This window comes from Aptenodytes forsteri, unplaced genomic scaffold (genome assembly GCF_000699145.1).
Source record: "Aptenodytes forsteri isolate BGI_AS27 unplaced genomic scaffold, ASM69914v1 Scaffold53, whole genome shotgun sequence".
NCBI lineage: Eukaryota > Metazoa > Chordata > Aves > Sphenisciformes > Spheniscidae > Aptenodytes > Aptenodytes forsteri.
The window spans coordinates 8,239,304-8,267,212 of record NW_008795909.1 but is presented as its reverse complement, the minus strand read 5'-3'; the positions used below and the strand labels follow the sequence as shown (position 1 = coordinate 8,267,212).

The following is a 27,909-nucleotide window of genomic DNA, read 5'->3' as shown; positions in this document are numbered from 1 at the left end:
TAGATAAATCTCAAATAATGATATTGCTGTATTGACCAGGTATTAGTCTACAAAAGGTACAGTGGAGCTTGAAATGAAGAGACTGAAAAGAATTGTGCTTTATGAATGTAATTGTGGTAGGAGAATTATTAATTCTTAAAATTTAAAAGTGGTTCACTGAGATTTAGATATATCTGCCTAGTTAATATATAAATAATTAAGCATGCATTATAAATTAAGAATTATCATCATGAGAAACCGATATGTTCTAGTTACTCGAGCACACCCCAAAGCTTTTGTGGTAACCTTTCTTGTACAAAAATAATTAGAGGTTGGGCAGCTATAGGTATTTACTGGCATTTTATTCTGTTATGATGGCAGCAGTAATTCCTGAGGGCTACTTGTTAGATATTGGAGGTGAGGTGAGGAGAGGTTTCTTCAGCTGTTGTCAGTAGAGATGTGTGGTGAGTATGCTCTTACTATCTTTTTCCTTAACTAAATGAAACTGTTGAAGTGCTTCACAGGTCTGCAAGCTCTTGGACCTCTCTTTGTCTTCTACTCCGTGAAGCAGAGACAGCTGCTAGTGATGGGTTTGAGCAAACCCAGCTCAGACCTTCACCTAGGCACTTAAAAACTGGATCTGAATTTTCTGTTTCTGAATGTTTCCTAATTGGATAGTGGTCAGGTTTGGAGAAGTACCTAATAACTTTCTTCAGCTCGTGAGTTCTCATTTTTAATAACTTTTTCCTTTTATTAGGAATACATAATCCGTGTTCAGAGAGGAGTTTCAGCAGAAAACAGTTGGCAGGTAATTTATTAAACTGTGGTTCATGTAACCAGGATACCTTTTTAGGAAGAATTTGAAAATTGTCTCTTCCTAGCTTTTTAAATTTGAGCTGGAGAGGGAAATGTTGGTTTGGAATTGAGAACATGAAGTGCCTGAATACTTTTGGTCAAAAAGTAAGAGAAAAACAGTATTGCTGCCAGCTACAGAAGGCATGTTGTCTGCTGCTGTTGTGAATATTCCAGGAAAAACGCCTGTCATGTGTTACTACTGCATGTTGGTACGACCATCATTTTTAAATCTCAAATGCCAGTTTGCCTTCCTTAGTGCTAAAATCACAGCCTTGCTGGTAAATGACCAATGAAACCTGGAAGTAGTAATGAAGATGACTATGAAAAGTTGTTGCATCAAATATGGCAAAAATGCTTTGTGTGCAGACAACTTTGCTCACAAATATTTTTTTTTTAAGCTGTTTTAAGATAATGTTTAGAAATGCATTTTCGTTCTGGTCGAGATGTGATTAAAAACTCTTCTTTGCTCTCTGGCAACATGACATAAATCCAGCAGTTACGCATTTGTACAAAAATGGTTAAAAGAAGGTGATGATTTTAAATGGGAATTACTTTTCTCTGATAGGATTTTGAAGAGTAAAATACTAATGGGAGAAGTAATATGTTTCCTGAACTTTGTCTTTATGTTTTGCAGATTGTGAGGCGATACAGCGACTTTGACTTGCTTAATAATAGCTTGCAGGTAACTTTCACCCTTGATATATAAATATAAAATGTCATTTAGACGGATATATTTAAAATGGCTTGTGATATTTTATATATTACAGTGAAGAAAAAATACAAATTCACATAGCTGTAAAGAGAAACTGTGACTTCAACTTTAACTTGAAAGTATACTTTTTTCACTTATGTTTTTCTCTTGTAAAATTTTAATTTTAGCATCAAGAGGACCAGTTTACATAGAAATGGAGGAAATTGGCAGATACTGAATCTTTCCCTTCAGCACTGTGACTTGTTCCGGTTTTATGTGTTATTATTTGTTCCTCCTTTAATTCGAAGAAAGCCAAGGCACATGCCAACCTTATAAATTCAGCACTGAAGTGCTATGTGTCTCATTATTTATATTCGTCTAAAAGCACTACCAGATGCTGCTTATCATGTGATGGTTTTCTGTGTCACTGGAAAGTGTTCCCTAGTTAAACACTGGACTTCCTGTGTGTTTTCTTTTGCTTTTTAGGACAACTATTTCCTTTTAGTTTGTGTGGGAAAAAGCAGGGTATATGAGTGTGTTTGGGAAAAGGGGGGAAGCAGCAGTGACTAGCATCTACAGGAGTGAAACTTGTTACTCGAGATTTCCATAGTACTATGCAAGCAAGGTAAAAAGTGAATGCTGCTGCGATTTGAGGATAGATTTTTGTGACTTTGAAATTTTTTTCCCGTTAAATGTTGTGTGAATTCAAGAGCTTAAAGCGCAAAAGCTTTGGCGGCAAACTTTTTAGCAGGGCTTGTTGCGACAGGACAAGGGGGAATGGCTTTCAACTAAAGGGGGGTAGATTTAGACTAGACATAAGGAAGAAATTTTTTACGCTGAGGGTGGTGAAACACTGGCACAGGTTGCCCAGAGAGGTGGTGGATGCCCCATCCCTGGAAACATTCCAGGTCAGGTTGGACGGGGCTCTGAGCAACTTGGTCTAGTTGAAGATGTCCCTGCCCACGGCAGGGGGGTTGGACTAGATGACCTTTGGAGGTCCCTTCCAACCCAAACTATTCTATGATTCTATAGTACTGCTTCCACTTCCTTTCTCTCCCCCTGCCACTCATCAAATCTGCGATCTGCTTGATGAACCTCAGTGAGCAAAAACATGTAAGGATGTTGAATTGTGCACTCTGATAGTCTGCTCTTAACTGATTCCTATGCTGGAAGGTGGGTGGGGAGCAAATTAGTCATAATTCAATAGATGCCACATGGTTGCGTTGTGTAATTATTTTATTGAATGTGCAGCAGCACGTAGGAACTTTTATCATGGCCTAGAAACCTCTTGTTACGATGTGCTGAATAAATGCAATACAAAGACGTCTCCTGCCTCCAAAGAAATCCAAGATTTAAGATTAGATAAGCACCCATGGGAACACAAGGAAATGAGATGATACTAGTCCATCACAGTACATAGTGGTCATTGTAGTCTTAACCATGGTCAAGTTTTGATAGCGATCACAGAGAGAGAATTTTGAGAAAGTTTTAAAAAGAAGGAAGAGTTCACTTTTGCAGCCATCTGTAACAAGCTCCTCTTAACCCTGGGGAATAGAATGTGTTAAGGCATGTAAAAGCTTTGTTGCCTTCTCATTTAACTGTCAAATGAGGCAGCTTTAGTAGAAAAGGCAGTGGACCTTTAAGTCTTAAAATTTAGAAATGGCAGGTACTGAAAGGTTAGGCCTAGGTGGAAAGTCTAGAAAGTGAAGGTAAACAGGTTATGTATGATGTAGTTCAGAAAGAAGAGGCCTTTGTATCCGAGACAGAGGTGAATGATAGAAGTGGAGCGTTCAGGAAATTATTTGACAGCAACTTGCAGAGTGGGACAAGGAGGAATTTGAAACGAGAGAGAGATTTTGCAGCTGTAAGATATGAAGATCTGGGACAAAAATGTCAGCTGCTTGGATGGCTAGAAAAGATCAAACAGAATCATCAAGACATACCTCTAACTTGGATAGGAGGGTATGCAGAGGGCAGCTAAATTAACAGGCCGTGTTCATTAGCACGTGGTCTCCTTCAATGAAAACTACAGCTCACCCCTTGATGTTCAAACTGTTTCTGCTTTCCACAGTCTGGAAAGGCAAAGATGTCTCTCTGCTTGAAGATAGCCTTTTCTGGCTAGTACAGAGAGCCGCCCTAAGGGGTGTAGTTGTTCATTATGTGCCCAGCAGCAGGGCAGGAAGAGAGTTTTAAGCCTTTATCAAAGATGCACAACTCTGCTTTTGACAAACACCACTGCTCCTCCAGCCTAGTTCTGTATGCCAGGGCTTGAGACAGCAGGCAGTAGCTGGTGAGAAGCATGTTAAAATTGCTTTCTTCTCCCACAGTTTTGGAGTTTTTTATAAATTGCTCTTTGTGATGCTGGACTGAAGTTTTCTGATCCATTAAGACATTGCAACACTCCTCAGTTCTTTCCATCCAGAACTCTAAGCAACAGTATTTCATCACAATATTCAGGTCCCATGACTTGTTTTTAAACTCGTTAAACTCTCATTTTGTGTATATTGAAATTAGAGTAAACAAACAAACAAACACAACTCCAAGCAAAACAAAACAATCCCCCAAACAACAGTATAAAGCAATGAGCAATAAGAAAATACCAAAACCCAATCTCCTTCCTTCAAAACTAAAATGTTGCTGGAAAAACTGCTGGAGCTTCTTTTGGGTGTAAAGCCCCAAGTTCTTCCAGTTCTTGTGGCATACTTGACCTTTCTGTAGGTTTGGGTGGTTGTGTTTGAACACACAGCTGCAGTTGAGTTGGAATGCAACTTTTCTGCTATTAATCTGGTGCTACCTATGCAATAATAGTAAGGACTGAGAATTTCCAAACTGCCTAGGCTAGGGGGTGCAGTCCTACCAAACACCGTGGAAATGAGAGGTGTATACCTGTGACTGATCTGCATCAGAAAGTTTCAAGCCAGATTCTCTGAACTCTCAGCTGTGTACTGGATTGAAAAGCTCCTTCCAGACCATACTGTATTTCTTCCTCTTCGCTTATTTGACAGAGATGTGTGGAGATCATTGGCTGCTCTTCTGTTTTGTTAAGTGAACTACTGGTACAGTATTTGCAGCAAGATATCTGGCTTTTGTGAAGCATTTTGTTGCAGCTTTTGAACAGACATTCTTGAGCGGGCTGTGGTTTGAAGATAAGAATGTTAATTCCCAGGTTGTTCTGTGGCGAAGCCCATCCTGGCTCCAGTGCTGAGCTGGGGCCACTGAGAAGTACTGCTCGCGTTTGAAAGCACGCGAGGTCTTGGCAAGGTCAGGACCTCAGTGAGGTGTTCTTCTGTGGTAGACAGAAGAAGTTCTCACTGTGCTGTGTGTTTTGGCAGATAGCTACAAAAACTTGGGGGTGAATGTTACTTTCTGCTGAAAAAGAGCAGATGTGTGGTTGGTTGAAATAATTTTTAAAACAAATAATAGTGGTTTGAAAACATCTGAACTACAGTCCTTTTCTCTCTGATGGTAGCTAGCTGTCAGGTCAAGAAGGTAAAGGTGATTATGATTTGACATGCTTTTCAAGTGAGTAATACCAGAAATGGATTTAGTTTTTGTTTAGAAACTTGTTTTTGAATTGAAGTAAGAGTGGTCTGCCAAATGAAAAGTTTGTATGCCTCTGGTGTTACAGCCAGTAATTCACCAAATTAGTTTTAAGTGGTATATTGTTGCTTTTGGTTTTATTCCTGGATATATTTTTGCTTTAGAAATGAGGTTACTGCATCTGGTGTAATTGATTTCTGCAGTACACATTTCTTAAAGAAAACTCCCATGGAGATTCAGCATACCCAAGGCAGGTGCTTTCATCTGCAGGACAACAATGTGTTAACAACATGAAAAAATTATTCTGGCAATTCACATGACGTAATTAAATGTAAACACTGTGTGCAACCTAGTTTTGTTTTCTAAAGATGATCTCTTTGATCTGACTTACGTAAGGCTTTGAATTCTGTACATTTTTTCATTGTCCTATTTCGAAGTATTTATCTGAAGTTTTGGATCACTTATGTCAACATAAAACAACTACTGCACATCCACTGGTAGATTGCAGCTATTTCTGGGTTGAAAGATGTATAGCTGTTTAAAAACTGTACAGCAACAAATTCAGAAGAGAAAATGGAAAAGTTCCACCATATTTGAAATTACAGATTTAAAATACTGACAGTAAGGACTTTCCTTTGCCTCTACTGCCTTTATAGGTAATTTAAAGTTACTAATCTGTACTTCATGAAATAAGAAAGCATAAATCTTATCCGGAGAAAATGGTAAGGTGTGAATTGTTTTTGTGCTGTGGCAGAGGTATGTCATAGAAAGGATTTGGCTGAAAATTGTAGCCATGTAGTATCTGAAAGTTTTGTGTAATGATCTTAAATGCATGACTCGCTAGCAAAAATTTCTCTCCTCGCATTTTCAGTGTCGTTCCACTTACTAATCCCATCACAGTGGGATGTGAGCTGTCATCTGACTAGCTCACCCTGATAACAGTACTTAGAAAAAACATAAAAGCTTGTATATACACAGTACAAAAAGTTATCCAGTAGTTAGCTTGCTGCTGAGAGTCTTTTACTTTCTGGGTTGCTATTTTATATCCCTGAGGCATTTTGAGAGCAAGGTTAGTAATTTTTCCTCTCTTTTTAAGATCTCAACTTTAAGTCTACCTCTTCCTCCAAAAAAATTGATTGGAAATATGGAGCGTGAATTCATAGCTGAAAGACAGAAGGGACTCCAGGCCTATCTCGATGTAATTACTACCCATCACATACTGTCTAACTGTGAACTGGTAAAAAAATTCTTGGACCCAAACAGCTATTCTGTAAACTACACTGGTAAGTGAGGAATTGCAAAACTGCATTACAGTTTCACTTTAGCATGTGTGTTTATCTTCCATTAATGCTGGCAAGGATTTACACCAAAGCATGGGGGGCAGAGGGGAGAACAACCTTCAAAATTATCATACTGTGCACATGCTCATTTATGATAATGTTTCTCCAGCTCTGTGCATGAATCATGCTGCGATTGTCAAATCTAAATATTTGAATTATTTTACAGAGGAGTGATGAGGGTCAAGATCTATATAAGCAGAACTTGGGGGAGGGGGGTTGGTGAGAGTGACATCTACTTTTTCATGGTTTGTGATAAATGGGGAGGGCTGGTGTTTGGAAATTATTTGTCTACCAGAGTGTAAGGTGGAGTTAAGTTTGTCAGCTCTGTGCTCTGTTAAAACAGACGGTCTTCTGAACACCGAATCTTGCATTCGTCATCGTTCTGAGGTTTTTCAAATCAACAGGAACAATTGTGGTCATCATGTCTAGCTCCCACTATCACTTTGGGTTGTGAGACTTCCTGGAACTAATTGTTTGAGCTAGGTTGAGTACTTTTTCAAGGCTTGAATAAATCACACACCCTCTCCCCCCAAATACTGGAAAATCACTGCATCCCTTAAAATGACATCCCAGTGATCAGTTATCTTCATTATTAAATGCTGCTTCTTTGAATTTGTCTGACTTTGGCTTCAGCCATTGGAAATTGTTAAATATTTGTCTTATAGACTGAAAAAACCCTTCCTCTTAGTGATGAAACCCACTCCGCAGATTTAGTTCATGGGCAGACTGACTCCTTGCAAAATGCAAAGCTTGTTTTCATAAAAGCAGAGCCTACTGAAGCAGGAACTTACTGCTTCCTTCTCGCTTGTCATTTTGCTCTCCCTTTATGTAACATTCTTGTGTCTTCAGCTTCAAAGTGCAAAGAACATTTCCTGGATGTTTATGATAAGCTGTGGAGGACTTGTAAATTATTAGTAACTCTTCAAGGATGCAGTTTGTCTGGCTAATGCTGAGGAGGCAATTTAAATCCTCAAGGAGACACTGTGACTTCTGTGTTAATTTTGGGTGCTTTCATCAAGATTGTTTTCTCAGCAAGTTGCTGGGAAGTTAGTAGCAATCAAATAATTGCCTATGGTCTTCGGAGACATCATCAGTTTGTGATCTCATAAATACTGGAGCAGTGAGCTGTTCTGTTCTCTCTCTTTTTCCTAGCCTGTTTTTGGAGAGAGAAGATACAGTGCAGAAAGATCAGTGCATCCTTACCTTTTTGCTGTGTTTCTATGCCAAGATAAGCCATGTTAGAGAAAACTCCTTGTTGGCATGATTCTCTTTCTCCCCCTGCTGTCACCACTTCTCACTGAGATTTCCCCTCAGATTGCTTCATGAATAAACCAGTTGTGTTCCCAGCTGTGGGAGAATTCCATAACCAGAAGGGTGACCTCCTCAGTGCCCCCCAAAAAAATGTGTGTTAGATCATGATAGCTAGAAAAATACCTTTGCCTGCACAGAAAAGGACAGACTAACACACAGTGAAACAGAACTGATTAGTTTACATGTAGTAATGGCAATGTAGATGCACATTAAAGAGATGTAAAAGCACTTTTACAGGCATGGTAGAAACATTTTGTGATCTAATGTAGTGTGGGAAATCTTGGCTGTGAGCATTGGATTTGGACTTGGAAATGCAGATCTAACACAGATAAGAATGCAAACTCAGTAAGCTAAGTTTTTTGAAGGCAGTGCTTTCTCTGTTTTCTCTGGATTTGAGTTCTCAGGTTAAAAATGCAAATGCCCTTTAACTGTGGTTTTATCTGATTTCCTTTTAAAATGATTTTGCTGACTTTCAGTCTGAATTCCTGCAGGCTTCCTTCTGGCATTGAACCTTACCTAACATGTGGATAATCATCTTAAATAGTCTCTTAAAAAAATTTTTTTTTCTTTCCAGAAATTGCCTTACAGCATGTTTCAATGTTCTTCCGATCAGAGCCAAAGTGGGAAGTGGTAGAACCATTAAAAGATATAGGTAAGAAGAGCATGTATGCATGAAGACTTGTCTGATTTTTTTTTTCCAACTATACGAGTTGTCCTAAGATTACAATACTGTCTTTGCTTACAGACCTTGTCCTGCCTGTAAGCCATGTGATTTAGTAGTGTTTTAATTAAAGCTGTTGATGACTCTTCTTTTGTAGGTTGGCGAATACGTAAGAAATATTTCTTAATGAAGATTAAGAATCAACCAAAGGAACGGCTAATGTTAAGCTGGGTATATATACTTTCATCTCATGCTCAAGTCTTTCTTAAGGAACCTGGCTTATTTCATTTATATTGGCTACCATGCATGAGTGACAGAGAGGCAGACTTAAGAGCTCAGGCTTTGAAAGAGCCTTGAAAGCCCTTAGGTGGATGTGTGGTGTGGGAGCTTCTTATGTTTCTTTTCCTCTGGTGGCAAATCCAGTTTGCAAGTGTCCGTGAGTGGTCATTCGTTCCCATTCCTGCACCTCTTTCTTTAGTTGTAATGATGTAGCTGTTGATGACCATAGTATGAATTTGCTCACTGAAAATAACAAGGTGATCCTTTTTAAAGTGGTGGGTTTCCTTACTTGGATTTTTAGTTTTACTGACAAAGTAATAGGTGAGAGAGGCATGAATTGCTCCTTTGAGGTAGACGTGTATAGTCACCAAATAGTTTGTTGTTACTAAACGCTTGTGTTCCTGTACTGAAATGTGCTGCCCTCTTAATTATATCAGCATAGCTGTTTGTGAGACTTCACTGGAGAGCGGATATCACTAAAGCCTGCAGTAGGGGGGAAGTTTTTTTCTGCTGGAGAGGAAGAAGGTGGGGGTTTAAGCCTTATCAGTTCACAATGCACACAGTCCCCAAGTTTGGGGTTGGCAGAGTTCATTCAGTGGTAGTAATGCACGTCAGATACAGGGGAGGAAGGAGGCAATAATACTTACTTACTGTCAGACACTTTGTATTATGAAACCATGGCCTTATTCAGCCTCTTCAAGTTTCATTCTGTACGTGTAATTTCCTTGCTTGCTCTTCAAAATACACCTTCAAGCAGCTGTCTTAATTTGTGAGAGCAGAATATAGATCACCTTTTCTTTATGGAATGCAACATCTATTATGATGCCATTCTTTTTCTATTTATTTCCAGGCTGATCTTGGCCCTGATAAATACTTGTCTGACAAAGACTTACAGTATGCTGTGAAACTTCTTTCTTCCTGTTCCGTGAGTATTACTTGAAGACTTTTAAATTGTGCCAGCACAAAAGTACTTGTCAAGGATGGATCTTGCAAAAGCACATGTAGCCTAGGAGCCATAGTTTGTAATTTTAGAGTTGCTTTCATTTAAAGAGGTGTGAACCTTTTAATTGCATTTCCCACACAATGTGAGGTAACATGTTCTCAGCACAAATAATAATCCTGCAGGATTATGACAGGAGATTCAGAGTGGTGGTTAATTTTAGTTTTTTCTTCTTGCGCAGTAGTGTGAGATCACGAGCTTTTATTTCAGCTCCTCAACACTTAGGCTGTTAGGATAGTGCTGTCTAGGTGTAATTGCTAACCCGTGTGCTGGGGATATTCTCAGGCAGCAGTGGATAAAGTGGTGCAACAAGTGTCGTTATTTTTTCAGTTCTTTGAACTTAAGACAAGAATATCTTGGTAGAGGTACAACGGAGGCTGTACAATTTAAGCTCCTGTGCAATGCCACATTATAAATCCAATAGGCATCTCTGTCTGAAAAACTGGCATTTGACTCCAAAAGGAGTTTCTCTTTAAGGATGTTAAGCATGTGAGAGACTGGCTGAAAAGGATGGTATTTAAACTGGTAAACCTCTGTGTGGTTTTGGAACTCCGCAGATGCACACAACACAAGAGGCTGAAAACTAGGCTTTTCAACCCCCAAACCAGACTGAAACTGATGTATTAAAATAGGACATGAACAAGGGGTCTTTTCCTAACTTGCAATTTCAATTAAAGTATGTGTTGCATGTGTAATTTATTTCCAACTGTGTTGTGTCATTTGGTTTCACAAAGTTGCAGGAAGTCGTTACAATAATTTCTGAAGACATAAAACTGTTATGACAGCTATTAATGCCAAGTTTCCTTATGTGCCATAGTTGTATAAAACCATGAATGAATTTATTAGCTTAGCGTGATTTAAACCTGCAGTAAAGCTGCTCATGTATAAGTATTAATGGGGCTGTATTTTTCATTTGACTTAACTGCCAGTCTGTTTTGTTAAAAAAAGATGGTGGATTTTTTTTGTTACTATTTATGTGGAAATTGAACAATGTCCTTGTGAAGTTTTCTTTGCATTTAGTCCAGTTTAAGACTGAATAGCTTGAGCAAATGTCACTGACAGAATCCAATTTATTACTTTAAATACACAATTCAGGCAGATCTTTTCTTACTTGTGAATTGAGCAAAAATGCACTACAGAATCTATCCTCTAAAACTTACCTACAGTTTCTTCTTTTGGTAGCATCCCTATATTTACAAAATCACTTTTGCCACTGCCAATGAATCTTCAGTGCTGGTTATTAGACCATTCAGTGAAAAAGGGACACTAAAGGACCTTATTTATAAGGTAATGTCTCCCTCCTGCCACCCCCAACTCAAATGGTAGAATGTTTGCTGGAATGACTGTAGTGTGTCTTTTATAAAACTGTTTACCATCTATTGCTAATCAAACTTAAGACAATTACTGGCTTTTCTGGGCGTGATACTTGATATGTGTGTTTCTTTTAAAGGCAAAGCCAAAAGACCCGTTCCTGAAGAAGTATTGTAATCCTAAAAAAATTCAAGGTCTTGAACTTCAGCAAATAAAAACATATGGAAGGCAAATATTAGAGGTATTTTTTCTTTTTGCTTTATTTACCAGCCTTTATGATTTTTTTTTTGAGGCCAACTGGTTTAACTAGAAAAAGTAGACAATTTGAGCACACAAGCTTTATTTCGGCAGCAGACTTCAAAGCTACATGTAAACTGAGATTAGCTGCTGGGAGTTGAATTTAGAGATGTATGTGTGAGGCCATTTCTGACCAAAAAAAACCCCAAAAGGCAGTTGGTACGTGTGGAGCTGAAGTGGGAGAGAGGCAATAATGTAGTTTTTTCCTTGCAGGAAAAGGGACAGAAGTAGTTCATAGCCGGCAGAACATGTGCCATAAATTCATTGTCATTAATGTGGTTTTTAAATTTTTATTCAAACTATAATACCTAGTAGAATTGTGAATTGTAGTTTCTGGATCTCTCTGGGAGGTGTCTATAAGCCTGCTTTGAGGATCAGCATCAAATGTTTGTTTTGTGACAAATGTTACCAGTGAAATGGAAATGAATAGTCAGCCAAAGATGATGTAGATAGAAGATCAAGTTGAGCAAGCAATTCCAAGTAGGGGCCTCATGTATTATGTATCTGCTTTAGTACTGGAGCATTTAAGATCTTGAGATCATCAGAGCATCTCGTGACAGTGCTCCTGTCTTGGATTATTTTCAGGTATTAAAATTCTTGCATGAGAAAGGATTTCCTTACGGCCATCTTCACTCTGCCAATGTGATGTTGGATGGGGACACCTGCAAGTTACTGGATCTAGAAAATTCCTTGTTGGGACTTCCATCATTTTATCGATCATACTTTTCACAGTTTCGCAAAATTAATGTAAGATTCAGACAATTAATTCAGCTGACTCTTAGGCATCCCTTTATCCTCAACTTCTGTTTGTGGAGAACTGACTAGAATGAAAAAAACCTCTCTCAACCCCCTTTCTTTAATCTGAGCTTTTCTCCATCGAATCCCTTTCCTGCTTCCTCCAAATCACTGTCTGGCTGCACAGAAGTTTTGTTGCAGCACACTGGAGTGAGGCTGAGGCCAAAGGTAAGCAGGTAGAAGGGGAGCGCACGTGAGTGTTTTCGTGACAGCAGTGCTGGCACAAATAGAGGTAAACTGCAGTTGTTTTAAAATCTCTTTCCACCCTGGTCTTGTATTTCATAGGAATGTGCATGTTGTCTCCCACACGTTTTCACTTCTATGTCTGTACAATGAGTGCAGCTTATTACTTGGTCTTAGCTGGGAGTAGTAATCAGCCTTGTCTTTGGTGGATACTGTGAAAATTGATTAGATGCTTGCAGACATCCAGCTATTAAAAGCTGTTTTTTATTTGTTTGAAGGTTGTCTCTTAACTGCAGGCTTGCAAAGCAAAATGTTATCTTCCTACAAAAATATGAAAACAAATTTGCCCTGTTGCAGCAATACAGTCTTTTAGCCAGCATCCTGCCCTGCCTTTAAGTGCTCGTTGTAATAAATTCCGTACAGCATCATGAAGACAGCTGCTTACTGACCTTGCTAAACAAGTTCTACTGTGTTGTCAAAGAAACGATCAAAAGTTCATGGTTAGTCCAAATCTGTTAGTGCCATCAAAGCTCTAAGCCTCTTCCAGTAAGAGGAGCCATTTCTGTTTAAACATGATTCAAAAATCTCGGAAATATGCTGTCTGGGAGCTTAGCATGTATGTACAGCTTGTACAAACTTAAGGAGGAGTGAAAGAGACTCTCCTAGGTTTGTTTGGTATGCATTTTTGCTCTCTTTTTATCTACCTCCCTGTAAAGTGACAGCTGGTCATATTATGAATCTCATTCTTTGCTGTTTCACTTAGCTAGGAAAATGTGCTTGGTTGTGATTCGTATCAACGTATGGCTCTCTAAACTGCTGTGTATGAAAAGAGTTTACTACTTTACGCTTTTTTACACAACATGACTATACTGCTATCCCATTTGTATCATCACGTACAGAAAGACAGCAGTAGCTTCTTTAGCTTGAGGTGTGAAGATTTCATTTGAGCTAAAGTTATGCAGGGAAATGGTTGTTGTTAGGAACTGTCTTAGTGGTTCCTCTTTTCTATCTTCAAATGCAAGACCACTCTTTCTTTAATGGGTTATTGCATGTTTTCAAACCAGTTGTGAAAAACTGATTAGTTCTAGCAAGTTGTGTTTTTATTTTTTTGTTCCTCCACAGACTTTAGAAGGTATTGATGTACATTGCTTTGGACACTTACTGTATGAAATGACATACGGAAGACCCCCAGATACAATTCCAGTAGACAGCTTCCCTCCTGCACCATCAGTGTTTGTTGGTTAGTATACAATCGAGAAAATGCCAGTCTCAGCTTCCTGGGTACTCTTGCCTTTTATCTAAGCTGAAGTGCTGTGAAATAGCAGCCTAAGATCTTTGCAGCCTGTGATCAGAAAGAGTTAGTAATTTGTAAAAATAGAAAATGTGTTCTTCCTGAAATATATCTAGCATATAAATAAAACCTTTTTTTTTTTTTAACTGAGTGATAAAGCAGTGTGTAATATGTAATTAGATGTCTGGATTGTCTCGCCTCATGTCTAACATTCTTGAAAAGTTTGTATGTGTAATAGTAACATTATAATAAAAAACACATGCCACAGAGCTTCATCACCGCTTAGTTGATGCAATTCTTAGGGGAACATCACACAGCAGTGCCAGACGTTCATTCTAAATCACTTGCTATCCTGCCGTGCAAAAATGTGTTCATTCTTATTCTTTCTTTGGTAGTATCTGTGTTGGAATCCATTCTGACCTGTGAAGCTATGAAGAATGGCATGCCAACTGTTTCACGGCTCTTACAGATGCCGTAAGTCTTGTTTTACTTGTTTTATACTCACAGCAATGTTTTTAATTATATTAGGAGGAAGAACCTTTTTGCTCCTCTTCCTTTTTAGAAAGATTTGCTCCTCATTCTGAGGGATGTATAGTGTATCCCAAATGAAGCTTTAAAATTGATAGGCTTTACAGAACCCATCCCTTGAGAATATGATAGATGCTCATTTAACATTTCTTTGTCTCTTGGTGTGTTGGAGCTGTTATGAATGCATTTTATTTAGCATGGTGCTATGGTTTAAATTGATCCAGCTATTAAAGTAGTGCAAGCACGATTAAGATCGTGTACAGATTGTTTTAAAGCATTTAGAATAAGGAGTCTTTTTGCATGTCCCTTTCAGACCTACTTCAGTAGATTTTGCTACCAGTTTACTTATGACTAGCAAAACAGATCTCTTGCTTTGCTCTGCAGTGACATTTAGACTGGGTCTGGGTATGAAATGTGTAGAAGTTCTGGCTGGTTTCTTGCAGGGCTGGCTTAGGGATTTTCTGAAGCATACACAGAATAAATTTCCCTACAGGCTGTCCTCACAGTGATGCAATGAAGTGGTAGGGGCAGGTATGGGGCAAGACTAGGATGCAGAAAGGGAGTAATGTCAGTGCATGACTGAGCTCGAGATCATACCTGTCTGCAGTGCCGCCCTTCCTCCAATTAGGAGACAATATTACCAGGGAAATTGTCTGCTGTCACTGTGCTGTGACATGTCACCAGCATGCTGAGTGTGGAACACAGTTCCTGGTGGGGGGTTCTTTTACTTTTTCTTAATACGAGGTGCCAGAGTCACAAGCTTATAAAGGACTGATTGCCAATACCTAAATCTGGGTCTGATCTCACAGTATACAGACTGCAGAACATTTCAAGCATGCTCCAAGATTCATATTTCCTGGTTGGGAAGAGACACTGCAGACTTGTCTCAGCCTTCAATCCCTTCTACTCCTCCCTTCCTCTGCTCTTAAAGGAGGTGGGAGGTAGAGAGAAGAGTGTAAGCAGGGGAGAAATACTATAAGAAAACTGTGAATACAGGAATGTACAGGTGTTAAAAGACGTTGAACAAACAATCCATGCCCAGCTGTATCTGATAGGTAGGATATTATACTACATTCGCTTCATACCAATACTTTTCACAGCTGTTCTATGTAGATGTGCAATGCAATTAATGTAATTTAAATATTTATTAAGCTTTATTATTTATTATTACCGTATAAACCATGAGTTTGCTTAATTTTGCAAGGACATGTAATCAGAAAGGGTCAGAAAAACGCCCTGTAAACAAGAGTGAACATTCATGGGTTTTTTTAAAGTCTTTTAAAATTTGATTTATATCTGAATTTTTCATGGAATACTATTCTTACAAGCTTGATTCTAGACTTGAATTTGTTTTCTCTAGTATAGGCCTGTGATAATTTTCCATAGTGAACAGCCACAAAAAGTGTCTGAAATTTTATCTTGGAGCCAGGCTTGAGATCTCTTTCTGGGACAGTTTTCTAGTATGTTCTCCAGAACAGAGTATCTTGAAATGGACCAACCAGTTTATTTTCGGACTACCATTGCCCTCTAGTGTCTTTGTTTTGGATGGAAAAGGATTAATCATTTATGCTGTTGCTGGTGATACCATAGAGGGGAGAGCAAAAATCTTAGAATATTTGCTTTAGTTGCCTTTGCCAGAGTGCAGACAAGAATGCAGATATTTTCAAATGTTAAGTTCACTCATTGATCTTTCACATGGTTCTTATTAATGCTAAAACAACAGTTATGCTAAGAGAGTTTTCTTAAAAACAGCAATGATTTTGTTTAGGTGAAATTTAAAGTAAATCCCTGGTAATCTTTTGTCATTAAAGAATCCATATACTTTTAAGGAAAAGGCGTTCTTGTTCTGGGGAAACCCTTCTCTGCCTTTGATAATTGTACCTGTTCTATCAGCTTTCAAAATACTTCACACAGTCTTGCTAACTCTGCCATCAGCAGTGGCTACATTCTGAGGGTTGGATGCTGCTAATTCTATGGCAATGCTTGGAAAATGAAAAGCAGTACATAAAAACCTGTGGGAAAAAAAACAAGCAGTGGCCTAGGGATGAGGACGGAGAAAGAAAAGGAGAAAGAGGGAATTAAGCGAACAGTACCAGTAGTATTCTCGCTGTGGTTCTGCCTATTTCTTGGGACTAATATTCCTTTTTTTTTCTTTTTTCCCTTTTTTTTGTCCGCTCACAGATTATTCAGTGACGTCCTGCTAACAAACTCCGAGAAACCACAGTTTAAGGTAGAGTTGAACATTGATTTGCTGATGTTTGTGGAAGTGCCAGGCTGTGGGTAAGCTGTGCATTATTTGACCAATAGGGTAGAGGAGAGCTGGCTTTACTTGGCTTTACGGTGATTGCTGTCAGTATTTGGCTTCCTTTGGTGAATTGTACCCAAGAACGTTATATCACCCCTTAGAAGGGGGGCACAGCATGACCCATAAGTGTTCAAGTGTAATTCCTGTGCTGGAGCTAATTTGTGTGACTGATGGTGGCGCTCTGTCTGGGTGGAGGCTCCTAAGTGATGTGGGTCCCTTGCAGTGAGAGGAAACGAATTGCTAAGACCTGTGGAAACTGATTTTGCTGGGTGACACCATCAGCACATTGCTGCCAGCTGCAGTGCTGGGACTTTTGGGGAGGCACAACTGCTCCCATTGGGGAGCTGCCCCAGAGCACTTCTCCTGGAGGGCTTCTGTTGTCAGCCTCATGGCAGTTTGGGGATGTGACCGGAGTATCAAAACCGTTAGCTGTCCCTGCCATTAGAGTACCCCTTCCATTATTCAGTGTTTCTTTGTCCGTGCTGTTAGATCTGTAGCTAGGTTTGGAGTGGAAAACATGCTTCTAGAGTCTTCTTTTCTCCTTCACTAAGGGAATAGTGTCAGAAGTTGGGGCTTTAGGTGGGCAACATGATCAGATGAATGGTGAGTTTTGAGCAGTGAAGTTATGTTTTCCTTTATCGCGTTTTGTGCTATGATTTTTTTTTTCCCCCCCATTCTGTATTAGATTCCTACTAAGCTAAAAGAGGCATTGAAAACCTCCAAGGAATGCATAGAAAAACGATTAATGGAAGAACAGAAATTGGTAACGTCTGCATTTCTTTACTGTATTTCCTACAGCCATTCCATTTCCTCTTATCATTTTTACATGGGGAAAGTGAGCTTTTACTCACTCAAAGTGATTTTGAGTAATAAAGGCTTTCATCAACAGATTTGCTTTCCCAAAAATGCAGTATGAGGAGTTGTAGAACCAGCTATTGACTGTATGGCATTTCACTGTTTTAAGTGGTGCAGCTTCACAGGTAGTGGCTCCTAAGTTAAAGGATCATTTTAACTGCAGTATGAGGCTTCATCGGCTACCAACAACAGTAAAGATAAAAACTAAGAATGAAAAAAGAAAACTAAACATGTAAAGTGACTACAGTGTGTTTTCTTGCACCCCAAACATATGCCTTGTCTGAGAACATTTAAGATCTTAACATGGTCTTTTTCTGTTTTTTCCCTTCATTTTGAAGATTCACCAGCACAGAAGGCTGACAAGAGCTCAATCTCATCATGGCTCTGAAGAAGAAAAAAAGAAAAGGAAGATCTTAGCACGAAAAGTAAGCAATCTTTAAATAGGTTTCTCACACAGAAAAAGACTGGTATCTTTTTTTGAACATTTAGCATGCACAACCACAGGTACGCTGGTCTATTCTGTCCTGTGTTTTTCTGTAAGACTTCCTGATTGTTTTCACTTCTGGAGCTAGGCAATACACTTCCTAAGAAGCTGAAGTTACAATGGTAGCTGACTTGCATATTGGTTTAACCTCGTTGAGGTTGCTGTATGAAAACAGGCTTAGTTAACACCTCATACACAGATGACAGCCTGTGCTGCTTCCTGCTGCCCGGTGAGGGTACTGGAGCCTTTTTTTTGGTCTGCTCCTGCTGCACGCTGTCTGTGTTTCTTTTCCTTTTCGTGGGTCACTTTTCTGCCTTACCCTTGTGGTCAGAGGGCACTGGAGTTGCCCTGCTTGCTTGCCTGGAGATATTTGAGCGCAGAACAGCCTTGCTGCTGTCGTCATCATGGCAGCACATGTGTGTGGGGAGAGGGATGTTGGGCATTGATAAACCTTGTGTGATACGGTGGATGGCTGTTTCAGATCTGTGTGTCAGTTCAATCCTTATCATGGAAAGTGATTATTCATTCCCATCTTCTGTTTCTTCTGCTCTTTTTTTAAAGAAGTCAAAACGCTCTGCCTATGAAAGTGGGGAAGAACACTCAGCAAAATACAGCAACTCAAATAACTCAGGTAACTACAGAGAGAAGAGCTTGCTTCTACACAGCTCTGTCAATGTTTCTGTTGTTGCTGTCATTTTCTGGCTTAAAAGATCCAGGGTCACCATCAGTTTACACATTAATATTGGACTACCAGAGTCTGTTACCACTGTTTTGAGTATTTAATAATAGGTATATCAAGGGCTGAAAAATACTGTCAGTGTTAGATTTTCAGCTGCCTAATATAAAGCAACGTGTCCTCTCTTCTGTGCCCCATTCCTCCAAAAAAAATCAGTCTCTTCATTCTGTTTGACATTTGAGTCGAATAATAATAACATCCATTATTTGGGCCATTTTGTAATGCAACCTTCAGGGAGAAGCTCTGTATTCTGAAGTAAGGTGTTAAGATGAATGAGAAAATTATCTGTTTAATTGCTGCTTCAGTCCCAAATTCTAAAACAACAGAGCCTTTGATAGGTCTTCATTTAGTTAAAAGGAATGGTTGGTGCTACTGATCAGTTTAAAACAGAGTTGACTTGCTTGGCTAAAATGTGTCCAAAGGCAGCCCATTGTGGAATAGTCAGGTATCAGAGTAACTTGTGGAGTGCAGCAACTGACTGAAAATCATCTCTTAGAAGGAGAAATGGTGTACCATCCATGCAGTGGCACAACTCTTAAGGAGAACAGAATTTGGACGCTGAAATCCAACAGCCTAAGCAACAGAAGTGTTTCCCATTGAGGAATACTGTTGAGTGCACTTCTTACGTGTTTGGACCTCCTCTGATAGTGTGTACCGTTAAGTCTCTCTGTTGAGATTGGGTCTGAGTGACACTGTTCGTATGAATGGGAATCTTTCCCAAGATTTCAGTGGAAGCAGGATTGGATCTTCAGTCAATAAAGTTGGCCTGTTTCCAACAATCTGTCTTGTCTGACTGTATTGAATTTTAATATCACAGCTTTAGTTACTAGACTGTTGTTTTATTTAGCAGGCTCTGGGGCGAGTTCCCCATTAACGTCTCCATCATCCCCTACTCCGCCCTCTACAGCAGGTAAGTTCAAGAGTCATTACAGTGTTTGTCTTTTTCTTTGTTTTTTATTCCCCCACCCCCGCAACTGTGGCTGTTACTCCCAAGGATGGTTAAGGGATGGTGGTTTTCAAGGATGGAACACAGAGATAACATTTATCTTGTGTCAGCCCAAGTGTGGGCATTTGCTCTCTTTTTGAGGGCCATAGAGAACCTTTTAATACTGTTCTTTTTCATTTAATAATCTTTCTTGAGATATACACCATATGATTTAACCATAGGGTATAAGTGCTTTCTTGAAAGTCTCTATTACTCCAGTCCTACCGACATTGCTACTTTCCAGACATTTTCTGGCCCTCATGATGCAGTATGCATTTGTTCTGATGTTAATGATCTGTTGACTCTGAAGTACTGTTTGTTGATCCCTTGTTTTTGTGTATCGTGTCTTTACGCCTGTACTGCTGTGATGTAGTTTCAGGAGTTTTGGGTGTGACAAATTCAGTGGCTTAGGCTGCCTAAATCTCCCCTGTTTTGCTACAGCCCATTGATAACACCAGTAGAACTGGTAGGAACAAGTCAGAAACTGATTTGGGTTAAAAATAGTATCTTTATTATTTTTGGCTGGTTCCCTCTTCCAATTTGCTGGGTAGCTGTGCAAACAGTTTTGCTAATGTTTAGGACAGGTGGTGGGAAGTGGTGAAGAATCTGCTTGAGTGGGCAATAGAAATGCTCATGAAAGTTTGATTGCAAATCTGAATATTGAGCAATAGCAGATGTGCTTCAGTCTGAAAGGCTAGAAGAGGAGCACTGGCAAACATCAACAGTAAAAGGTGTTAATAGAATACATTTCTAGAAGGAAAGCAGTCCATAGCATTGCCGTTTGTTATGATGACACATGCTATATGATTCCTAGTCCCAGGAACTTTCTACACAGCACAACTTGTTCACTGAAGCGATGCAGTCAAATTCATGTTTGCTGTGGATGGTCTTTCAAAGGACACTGCAGTCTGTGTGATGTAATTGAAATCAGCCATGCTGAAATTCAAATTGGTCATTTCTCCTTCAACTTGAGGGTATGTTGAAGTGTATATTTTATGAACTAACTTCTCCCAGTTAGTCTAAACAAGATAATTACTGTTACTGTGTTGCACAATAACAGTGCTGTTCTCTGGATGTACTGATTCTTAGCTGGAGGGTTTATTTCAAGTTACGTACGCTTTAAAAAGGAAGTAGCTGAAAATGCAAAAGAAAACCTTATGCCTCCAAAATGGACAGATGCTAGAAAACATTTTTTTTTTTTCTGGAATAAAACTACCTTTTACTTACATTTTAACTTTAACGTGTTGGAACGTGATTGAAAGCTTTTTGAAGTTCTGAGCATGTGAGGCAGGTTTATGTGTAGATGTGGCTCAAATGGCTAAGAATGGCTCAAGTTTGGGCTCAAAACTTGGCTGTTGCTCAAATCACATTGTCACAGTGTGTCAGTCATCCTGCTGCCAATGTGCTCATGATGACTCGTGGTGATCAGCCCTGGTTGACACAGTGCACGTTGCCCTACTGCATTGAAATTGGAAAGTCCTTTAGTGTGCTGGTGGCATTGATGCATTTGGTCGGGTATAAAGGCAAGTGTCACCATTTCAGGAATGCTTTTGTGAGTAGAATTCATAGAAGAAACTTCAGATATTAGCTCTAAGAGAAAGCTAGTGTGCTTGAATTTTTTCACCAGCAATGTTGTAGTTTTAGCTATTCTAAGCAAGTATGCTATTAATGACTTGGTGAAAGACTCACTGACCTCATGGTAGGACTTTTGTTGTGACAACTGATGGATCTATAGCTTGTATCTCTCTCCTCCAGTTTCCTTGTACTTACTAAGGGTATTTACCTCTAAACCAAAAATGCTTGTGGGTATCAGTGTGGTGAGATGACTGTCGGAAAGGGAATGAGGCTTTTAGTCTGTCTTTCTGGTTTGGTCGTGGTTGTGTTAGAATCATGGCATGTCAAAGCATCTTGCTGATACGATGCCATGGCAAAATGAAGGCTGACATGGAAAAGTGTACCCAACCAAAGCTCTTGCCCTTGTCCTGGCCTGTAACCAACCAAATCAATGTAGTATGTGGATATGTGCAGAGCCAGAGACACTGACCAGAGGGGAATGGGCTCCAGGCTGACATGCCCTGGGGAAGTAACCTTGTTCAGGGGGTTTCTCACACGTTGAGACGTGCTTTGTCTCTGAACAGAGGCCTTATGAGACTTAGCTTACGGTAGAGTGCTTGGTATAGTCAATGCAAAACATACTAAGAAAGAAAATGATTGCTGGTTTCAGCTGTCTTCATAATGATAGCTGCAACTGTAGGATCGAATGCGTGACCTGCTTTGAGGGGAAAGGTGTCTACTAGAAATGTAGGCTCTCATGGGCTTTTCTCATTGACTAAAATGTTTTGGGCTGGTTTTGTTGCAGACGCTTGGCTAAATATCATCTTCGAAATACATTGTTTTGATCGTGGCAAGTGATTCTAATGTAACTTCCAATGTTTCTGACATTCTCCCTTGAATGTTTGATTCTTTTTTTTCCACTTGCACAAGTCTTTGCTGTCTTGAAAATCTGTTATTTTTCTTTGCGGCTATGAGCTGTGGCTAGGATCAGAAGGGATGCAGAACACTGTGGTATGGGTTATTTAAAACCTCACTGCATCTTCTCTAAATCCAGTAAGCCCATAAAATACCAGCGAGCTCTCTTACAATAGAGAGAAGTTTTGAGGGCGCTGTTTTTGCTTCCGTGCGGGAATAAAAGTGAGAGAGTTGTACTTAACTTTAGCTATCATTTTCTGTGCCAGTTGTTCTGAATCCTTCAGTACGACATACGTTTCAGAGACACCCATATGGTGCATCTTTTCTGCTCTTCACCTCTCTGTAAGACAATTTGAATGCTTTAGCAAGTGCTGTTCTTGAGTGTCTCTGATCCATGGAGCGTAAGTGTAAATACAGGTGTTAACACAACAGGAAGTGTTCCTTGAACTGAATGGATTTCATCTCCTATGGCTAATCTTCCTGCAGGTTTCTTGCTAAATCTCTCTAAATGCACTTTAATCCCGTAAAGCTTGAATTATGGCATGTGCAACTGAAAGCATGTGTGTTGTATTTGTTCATCAAGTATAATAATGCTTATAGCATGGAAAATTGTGGTTCGTTATTCAGAATCAAAGTATTGTATATGTAATATGAAATAGTCAATCTGCTATCCTCATATTTGTCAGTGAATAAGAATGTATTGATTACTGTACTAACTTTTCAGCTAACAGTATCTGTTTTTCTTACTTTGACACGAGAACCGGATGATTAACTTGTGTCCTCTCTCTTTCTCTGCTGTCTTCAATAGAGCATGCATCATTTTGAACGTGAATTTTCGGAAAAGTAAGCTAATGCTGATTTATCTCTTTAAAGATGCTCTGTTTCTGTATGGGAAAGTTGAATGCAAATCTTGAACTTGCTTAGTATTGGGAGGGAATAGAAGAAAAAGATCTGAACATTCTTACGGATTATTTTAATGAAATACAGCATCTTTAAAAACTCTATCACTAAAATGATTTTCTTTGTTTGCATCCCATTCTCAGCCAAGTTTTTAATGCTGTTTGCACAATTACTGTCACTTTAAATTCATAATTAAGTTTTTGTTTCAATTCAGGCATCAAGTTTACAGCATCTGATTTACTTCCTATTCCTTTTAACACACTCTCTTAACAAAAATGTCCCTGTAAAAAACCCTTGGTAAGTTCTTGTTTGAGTGTTTTATTCTTACAACTGCATGAATGAGTAGAACGTGTGTTTGCAGGCAACTTCTTCCAACATATGTTTTGGAAAGGTCTAGTTATAACTGAGCACTTGTCTCAAATGCTTTTTCTAGTAAATACAGGAAAATATTTCACTGTTGGACAGAACAATCTAATCTGTAGATGTAACTGCATATGAGTACATCAGCGTGAACTAAGATTTCCTTTGCACCACTCATGTCAAGAAGGGAAGGACAGCTTGGTTTTGATTGACTAATTGAAATGAATTGATTTGAAGATTTTCAGAACCATGCTCTAATTAATGGGTGCAATATGTAATGCTCATAGCTCGTCAGATACTATCCTAAAAACTGTGTGTATTTATGTTTTAAGGCAGAGCTCAGGTGTAAGAGTATCATTGTAATCATCAGTCTCCCAAGAGTTTAACTGTATCATGTTGTCAGCAGCTCAATTTCAATAATAGTTAGTCCTGAGGAATTTTAACAAATTTCCTGGAAGGAAGGTGGCCTCTCCCCCTACTTCCCTGTCTTTTCTGTCCCTGTTGTAAAATAATGAGACCAAAATTTGAAGATAACACATGGAATCTTGACCTAATAATACTTAGTGATCCAAGCACTTTGTGGCTTTTTTGCCCCTCTCCCTGTCAAATGTATACCTTCTTTCACTGCGTATGTTACCATTGTATTTGTATTCCAGACAGAGTCCTGGCCACCGTTTTCATGGTCGTTCTCTATTGCATCTTGTACAACTACTTGCATAGCATCTTCAACCTCACCTTGCAGTTCCAGCCAAAAATCTTGTCTTTGTTCTCTGCAGTTCTTGGATCTCTTTCAAGCCATTTCATTTATGATTAGCTGGTCTTGGCTTTTACAGCAGTTGATTTGATCAGTTTGGTGATAGCGTTGGTACGCCAGTCCTACAGCGTTCTCTGACCCCTTTAACCACAGAAGTGGTTACTTTAACTGCTCTTGGTCTTGTTCTTCCTTTGGCAAAGTGTCAAGATTTGCTTGGCTGGCAGTCTGTACACACATGAGAAACAGAAGGACTGTAACCTACCGGATGGTTTTCCAGTATTTCTAATAAGAAATTGACTTACATCTTTGGCTAGCGTAAAAAATAGATTTGGATAAGTTAGATGGCCCCAAAGCATCAATATGCAATTTATTTCAGTTTGTGCTAACATCATGTAACGTTTTGATTGCTTAAGAGAGCAGTTGATCCACATGCAACAGGCATGTTAAATTGCTTCAGTTGATCTCTGATATTTCTACTAGGACTTGAGTATTTCCTCTGGAAGGGAGGAGAATGAAGATGAGCCCAGTATGTACTTCCATGTTTTGTTGTCATGGAAGGTGGTTTTCATGCCAATGAGAATTTCTCCTGGAGTTGGAAATGCTACAATCACAGCATGTATTAACATACACTAGCAAAATTGAATGCTTTGTGTGAATACTCTGCATTTTGAGCTTGCTCCCATATGGGAAAAATGTCTCTTCAAAGACTGGTACAAATAGAAAATGAGGGAGCTTTGAGTTATGACTTTCATCTAGTGTAACTGCTTTTTTTAATTACAGTAGTTCCTTTTTTACTATTACTTGTTAGTCTGAGAGCAAGTGTTAGTGAGGAATTGAGAGAGAAGTGGAGCACAGAGAACTTTGCTTTTTATTTTCTGTAGTTGAACTTTATCCTTCCTCAAATACCTCTTGAGTCTGAGTGGCCTAATGTTCTTTAACTGCTTGATATTTGCTTATTTCATAGCAAGCAGTTCTACTTCAGTAACCATAGCCTCTTGGTTGACCTCATGTTTTTTTGCGTTGTATCATAGTTCTTGCCACTCACCAGTATATTCCTCTTTGTAGGTTAGAGCTACCAAAAGCAAGTGTTATACTATAGGTGCCATCTGTCTCTCTAGTCTTACTATGGAATAACTTATGATCTAGACAATCGTAAGTTAAAATTCACTGTTGAATAGTTCTAAGATATTAATCATTATGCCCCATGCTCATTCCAGAATATATGAGACAAGAAAAGTCCGTCATTCCCCATATAGCTGGTGATGCGCTGCAAATGCCACCTTCACGTGGATGTCTTGTGGAACGGCAAGCGGTCACCTCTGAAGCCCTTTGCTCTTACTGCTGCCTGGATCTTTGATTATACTTGTGTAGAAATGATGATGCAGCGTGCAGCAGCAGGGTTGCACAAGATCAGGGTGTTGGGGAGAGCTGCTTGGGGCAAATACGGCCACCTGCCTGGATCTGAGCTTCCAGGAAGCACCTCCACGCAGGCCCTCACGGCTGAGCTAGCTGCCTGCATGCACCGTGGTGGGCTCTGGCTTCCCAGGGAGTCAGGACATGGAGGCTGAGGCATGATGAGAAGTGTGAGATGGATGTGACTGGGGTAGGAAGCAACAGCCAGAGGGCAAAGGTGACTGGTGGGAACACGAGAGGCAGGCAAGCGGTGTGAGTGGCAGATTGTTGTGATTCATTCAGCCTGTGAAACAAGCATTTGTTACAACACGTTTGGAGGAAGTCTGACAGTACTGTGGAAGTGTAAAACACTTCCAGAAAGCTCTATCTGCAGTTAGTACTGTAAAAATGGAGTATAATCTGACCAAGCAGTCATCACATACTACAGTGATGTGGTCCTTCGTAAGAATGTGAAGTTAGTCATGAAAATAAGAACAGGTAGTAAGATTTGCTTCCAGTCTTTGTTACTGTTCATGACCCAAAGAGCAAACTGCTTCACTGGGGACAAACAAGAGAAGCTGAAGCTGGGAAGTCCTGTTAAGTGATCTCCGTTTCCCTCAGTGCAAGATCACATTTGAGTCATGTTTGCATCCCCAAGTACTGAGGCACTTCAGGCTTCATTTCAGAGGTGTCTCAGATGACACGACTCACCTGCAGATAGAGGGATTTGATCACTTTGGCATTTTGTCTGTTCTGTTCTTCACACTGCACTGGCATTCAAGGAATGATGCGGCTAGTGCAGGGCTGACCAAGTCCAGCTAAGCAGCCGCAGTCCTTTGCGGCAGCACCTCCTTGGCATAATCCAACTACATCTTCTCTCCTCAACCCAACAGGAGCATCGTCGATACCCCCAGCACCGCCACCGCTGCCCCCCAGCACCCCCCCCGCCGCCCCTGCCACCAGCAGCTCCTCCTCTGAGTACAGAGGTGCCAACCAGCCAAGCCCGCAGCCCGATGTCAGTGCAAGCAGCACCGCCACCGCTGCCCCTGCCACCAGCAGCTCCTCCTCTGAGTACAGAGGTGCCAACACAGCCAAGCCCGCAGCCCGATGTCAGTGCAAGCCGAGGAGCCTTACTCAGCTCCATTCAAAACTTTCAGAAAGGAGCTCTGAAGAAAACACAGACCTGCGACTACAGTGCTCCCAGGATCAGCTGAGGCCACTGGTCACCAGGATTGAATTCCCTCTCCCCCTCCTGTGCTGTTTAGGAACAAGACCCTCCTGACCGGCGACCGATCCACCAGCACAGAGCGGCTAATCATGCTGTAGCTCCGTTTACCCCTATTTCAGCTTTTCTTGAGTAGCAGCACCACCCTGTCTGAATTGCGTTGCCATGCTGTGATGAGTATTCCATTCTTTACTTCGTTCCAAGAACTCTGTTCTCTGGCTGCAGTTTCAGGGGTACGGCAACTTCTATATAGCTGAATAAAAATCTGGAAATAGGAATGACCATGATCATGGTGAATTACTGCATTTTTTCTAGCTCTATTCCACCCCTTTTTTCAAATTACAGGAATGTAGTTTTAGTCTGCTCAGTTTTTCAACACTTTTCATGCACTTGTAACTCATCTTAATTTTTCCTGCATTGAATCAGCAAGTTTTGTTTCAGATAATCCAATCTCCCCCAACCCTTAAAGAATACTGCACAGGTGAGGGAACTGGAGAATTAAATCTTATTCCCACCATATTTGCTGGTGGAGTAAAAATGCTGTCTCATTGAACTTGTTTAAATGGACATCCTACCTGTAACTCTAAGGGAAAGTGTTTTTAAATGACGGAACAGTTGGAATGGGAGTTAATAGGGCACTGAGATGTTTTCATGATTTAGTTAAATGCAAAGTTACTTCCAAGTTAATTCTACAGCTTAAACTTTATTGAAAGATCCTTTTTGATTTAAAACCTTAAACAAATTGCACTTTAAAGGATTATAGATAATCCATTTTTTAAATTCAAGTACATCAGTGTTTGTTACTATGCAGAGAACGTCTGTACAAAGTTTCATGTAACCTGTGATATTCAGTCATTTTTATTAAAATGTTAATGGAATTCCTTCAGCAGCGTGGTGGTGGGTATATTCAGCTAGGATTTCACCTGCAAGTCAGAGTTCCCAAGAACCTAATAGCACTTCTGCTAAAGGAAATACCCTGAAAGGTATTCCTGGCCCTTAACTGAAATAGGACCCGAGCTCTTCTGCCTACTTACAGAGGTAAGTATCTCCTCTCCAACAGTTCATTAGAAAGCCACCCTACCCGGGGTACAGAGCAAGCCACACTGCACAGACTCCCAAAGGCAGCCATCACTCTGTACCAGAAGCTGCTCAACAAAGCCTAGCAGAGCTCTCCTGGCCTGTCGGGAGTGGCCCCTTAGCTAAACCCTGGTGTGTAGTGATCTGTCCGAAGGCTGCCGTGTCTGTGTCCCAGCTCTTCAAACACAATCTACACAACTGCTGCTTCAGACCCAGGCTTGGTGCGTCTGAATAAAATAACTTATTTTGCACTGTAAGGAACTATAGTTTGAGCATGCCGTTAGCCCATGTGACGAGTTAAAAAAA

The 27,909-nt window shown here is 40.0% G+C and overlaps 1 protein-coding gene across 5 annotated transcripts; it reads left to right on the top strand.

The window, feature by feature from the left end:
* Window positions 1–741: 741 nt before the first annotated feature.
* PXK (PX domain containing serine/threonine kinase like) lies at window positions 742–27,909 on the top strand. 5 transcript variants are annotated; one of them, XM_019473461.1, is made up of 18 exons: window positions 742–787; window positions 1,469–1,516; window positions 6,162–6,348; window positions 8,291–8,368; window positions 8,535–8,608; window positions 9,507–9,581; window positions 10,839–10,943; window positions 11,107–11,208; window positions 11,850–12,011; window positions 13,365–13,482; window positions 13,929–14,007; window positions 16,243–16,291; window positions 17,052–17,129; window positions 17,560–17,646; window positions 18,267–18,336; window positions 19,292–19,351; window positions 26,195–26,287; window positions 26,381–27,909. In XM_019473461.1, exons 3-18 carry the CDS (start codon window positions 6,210–6,212, stop codon window positions 26,581–26,583), a joined length of 1,572 nt encoding a protein of 523 aa, XP_019329006.1. In that variant the 5' UTR covers window positions 742–787; window positions 1,469–1,516; window positions 6,162–6,209; the 3' UTR covers window positions 26,584–27,909. The 5 variants fall into 5 exon arrangements, with proteins under 5 accessions (XP_019329006.1, XP_019329005.1, XP_019329008.1 ...); XM_019473460.1 differs by having other exon boundaries at window positions 19,289–19,351; XM_019473463.1 differs by having other exon boundaries at window positions 26,195–26,236; window positions 26,331–26,515.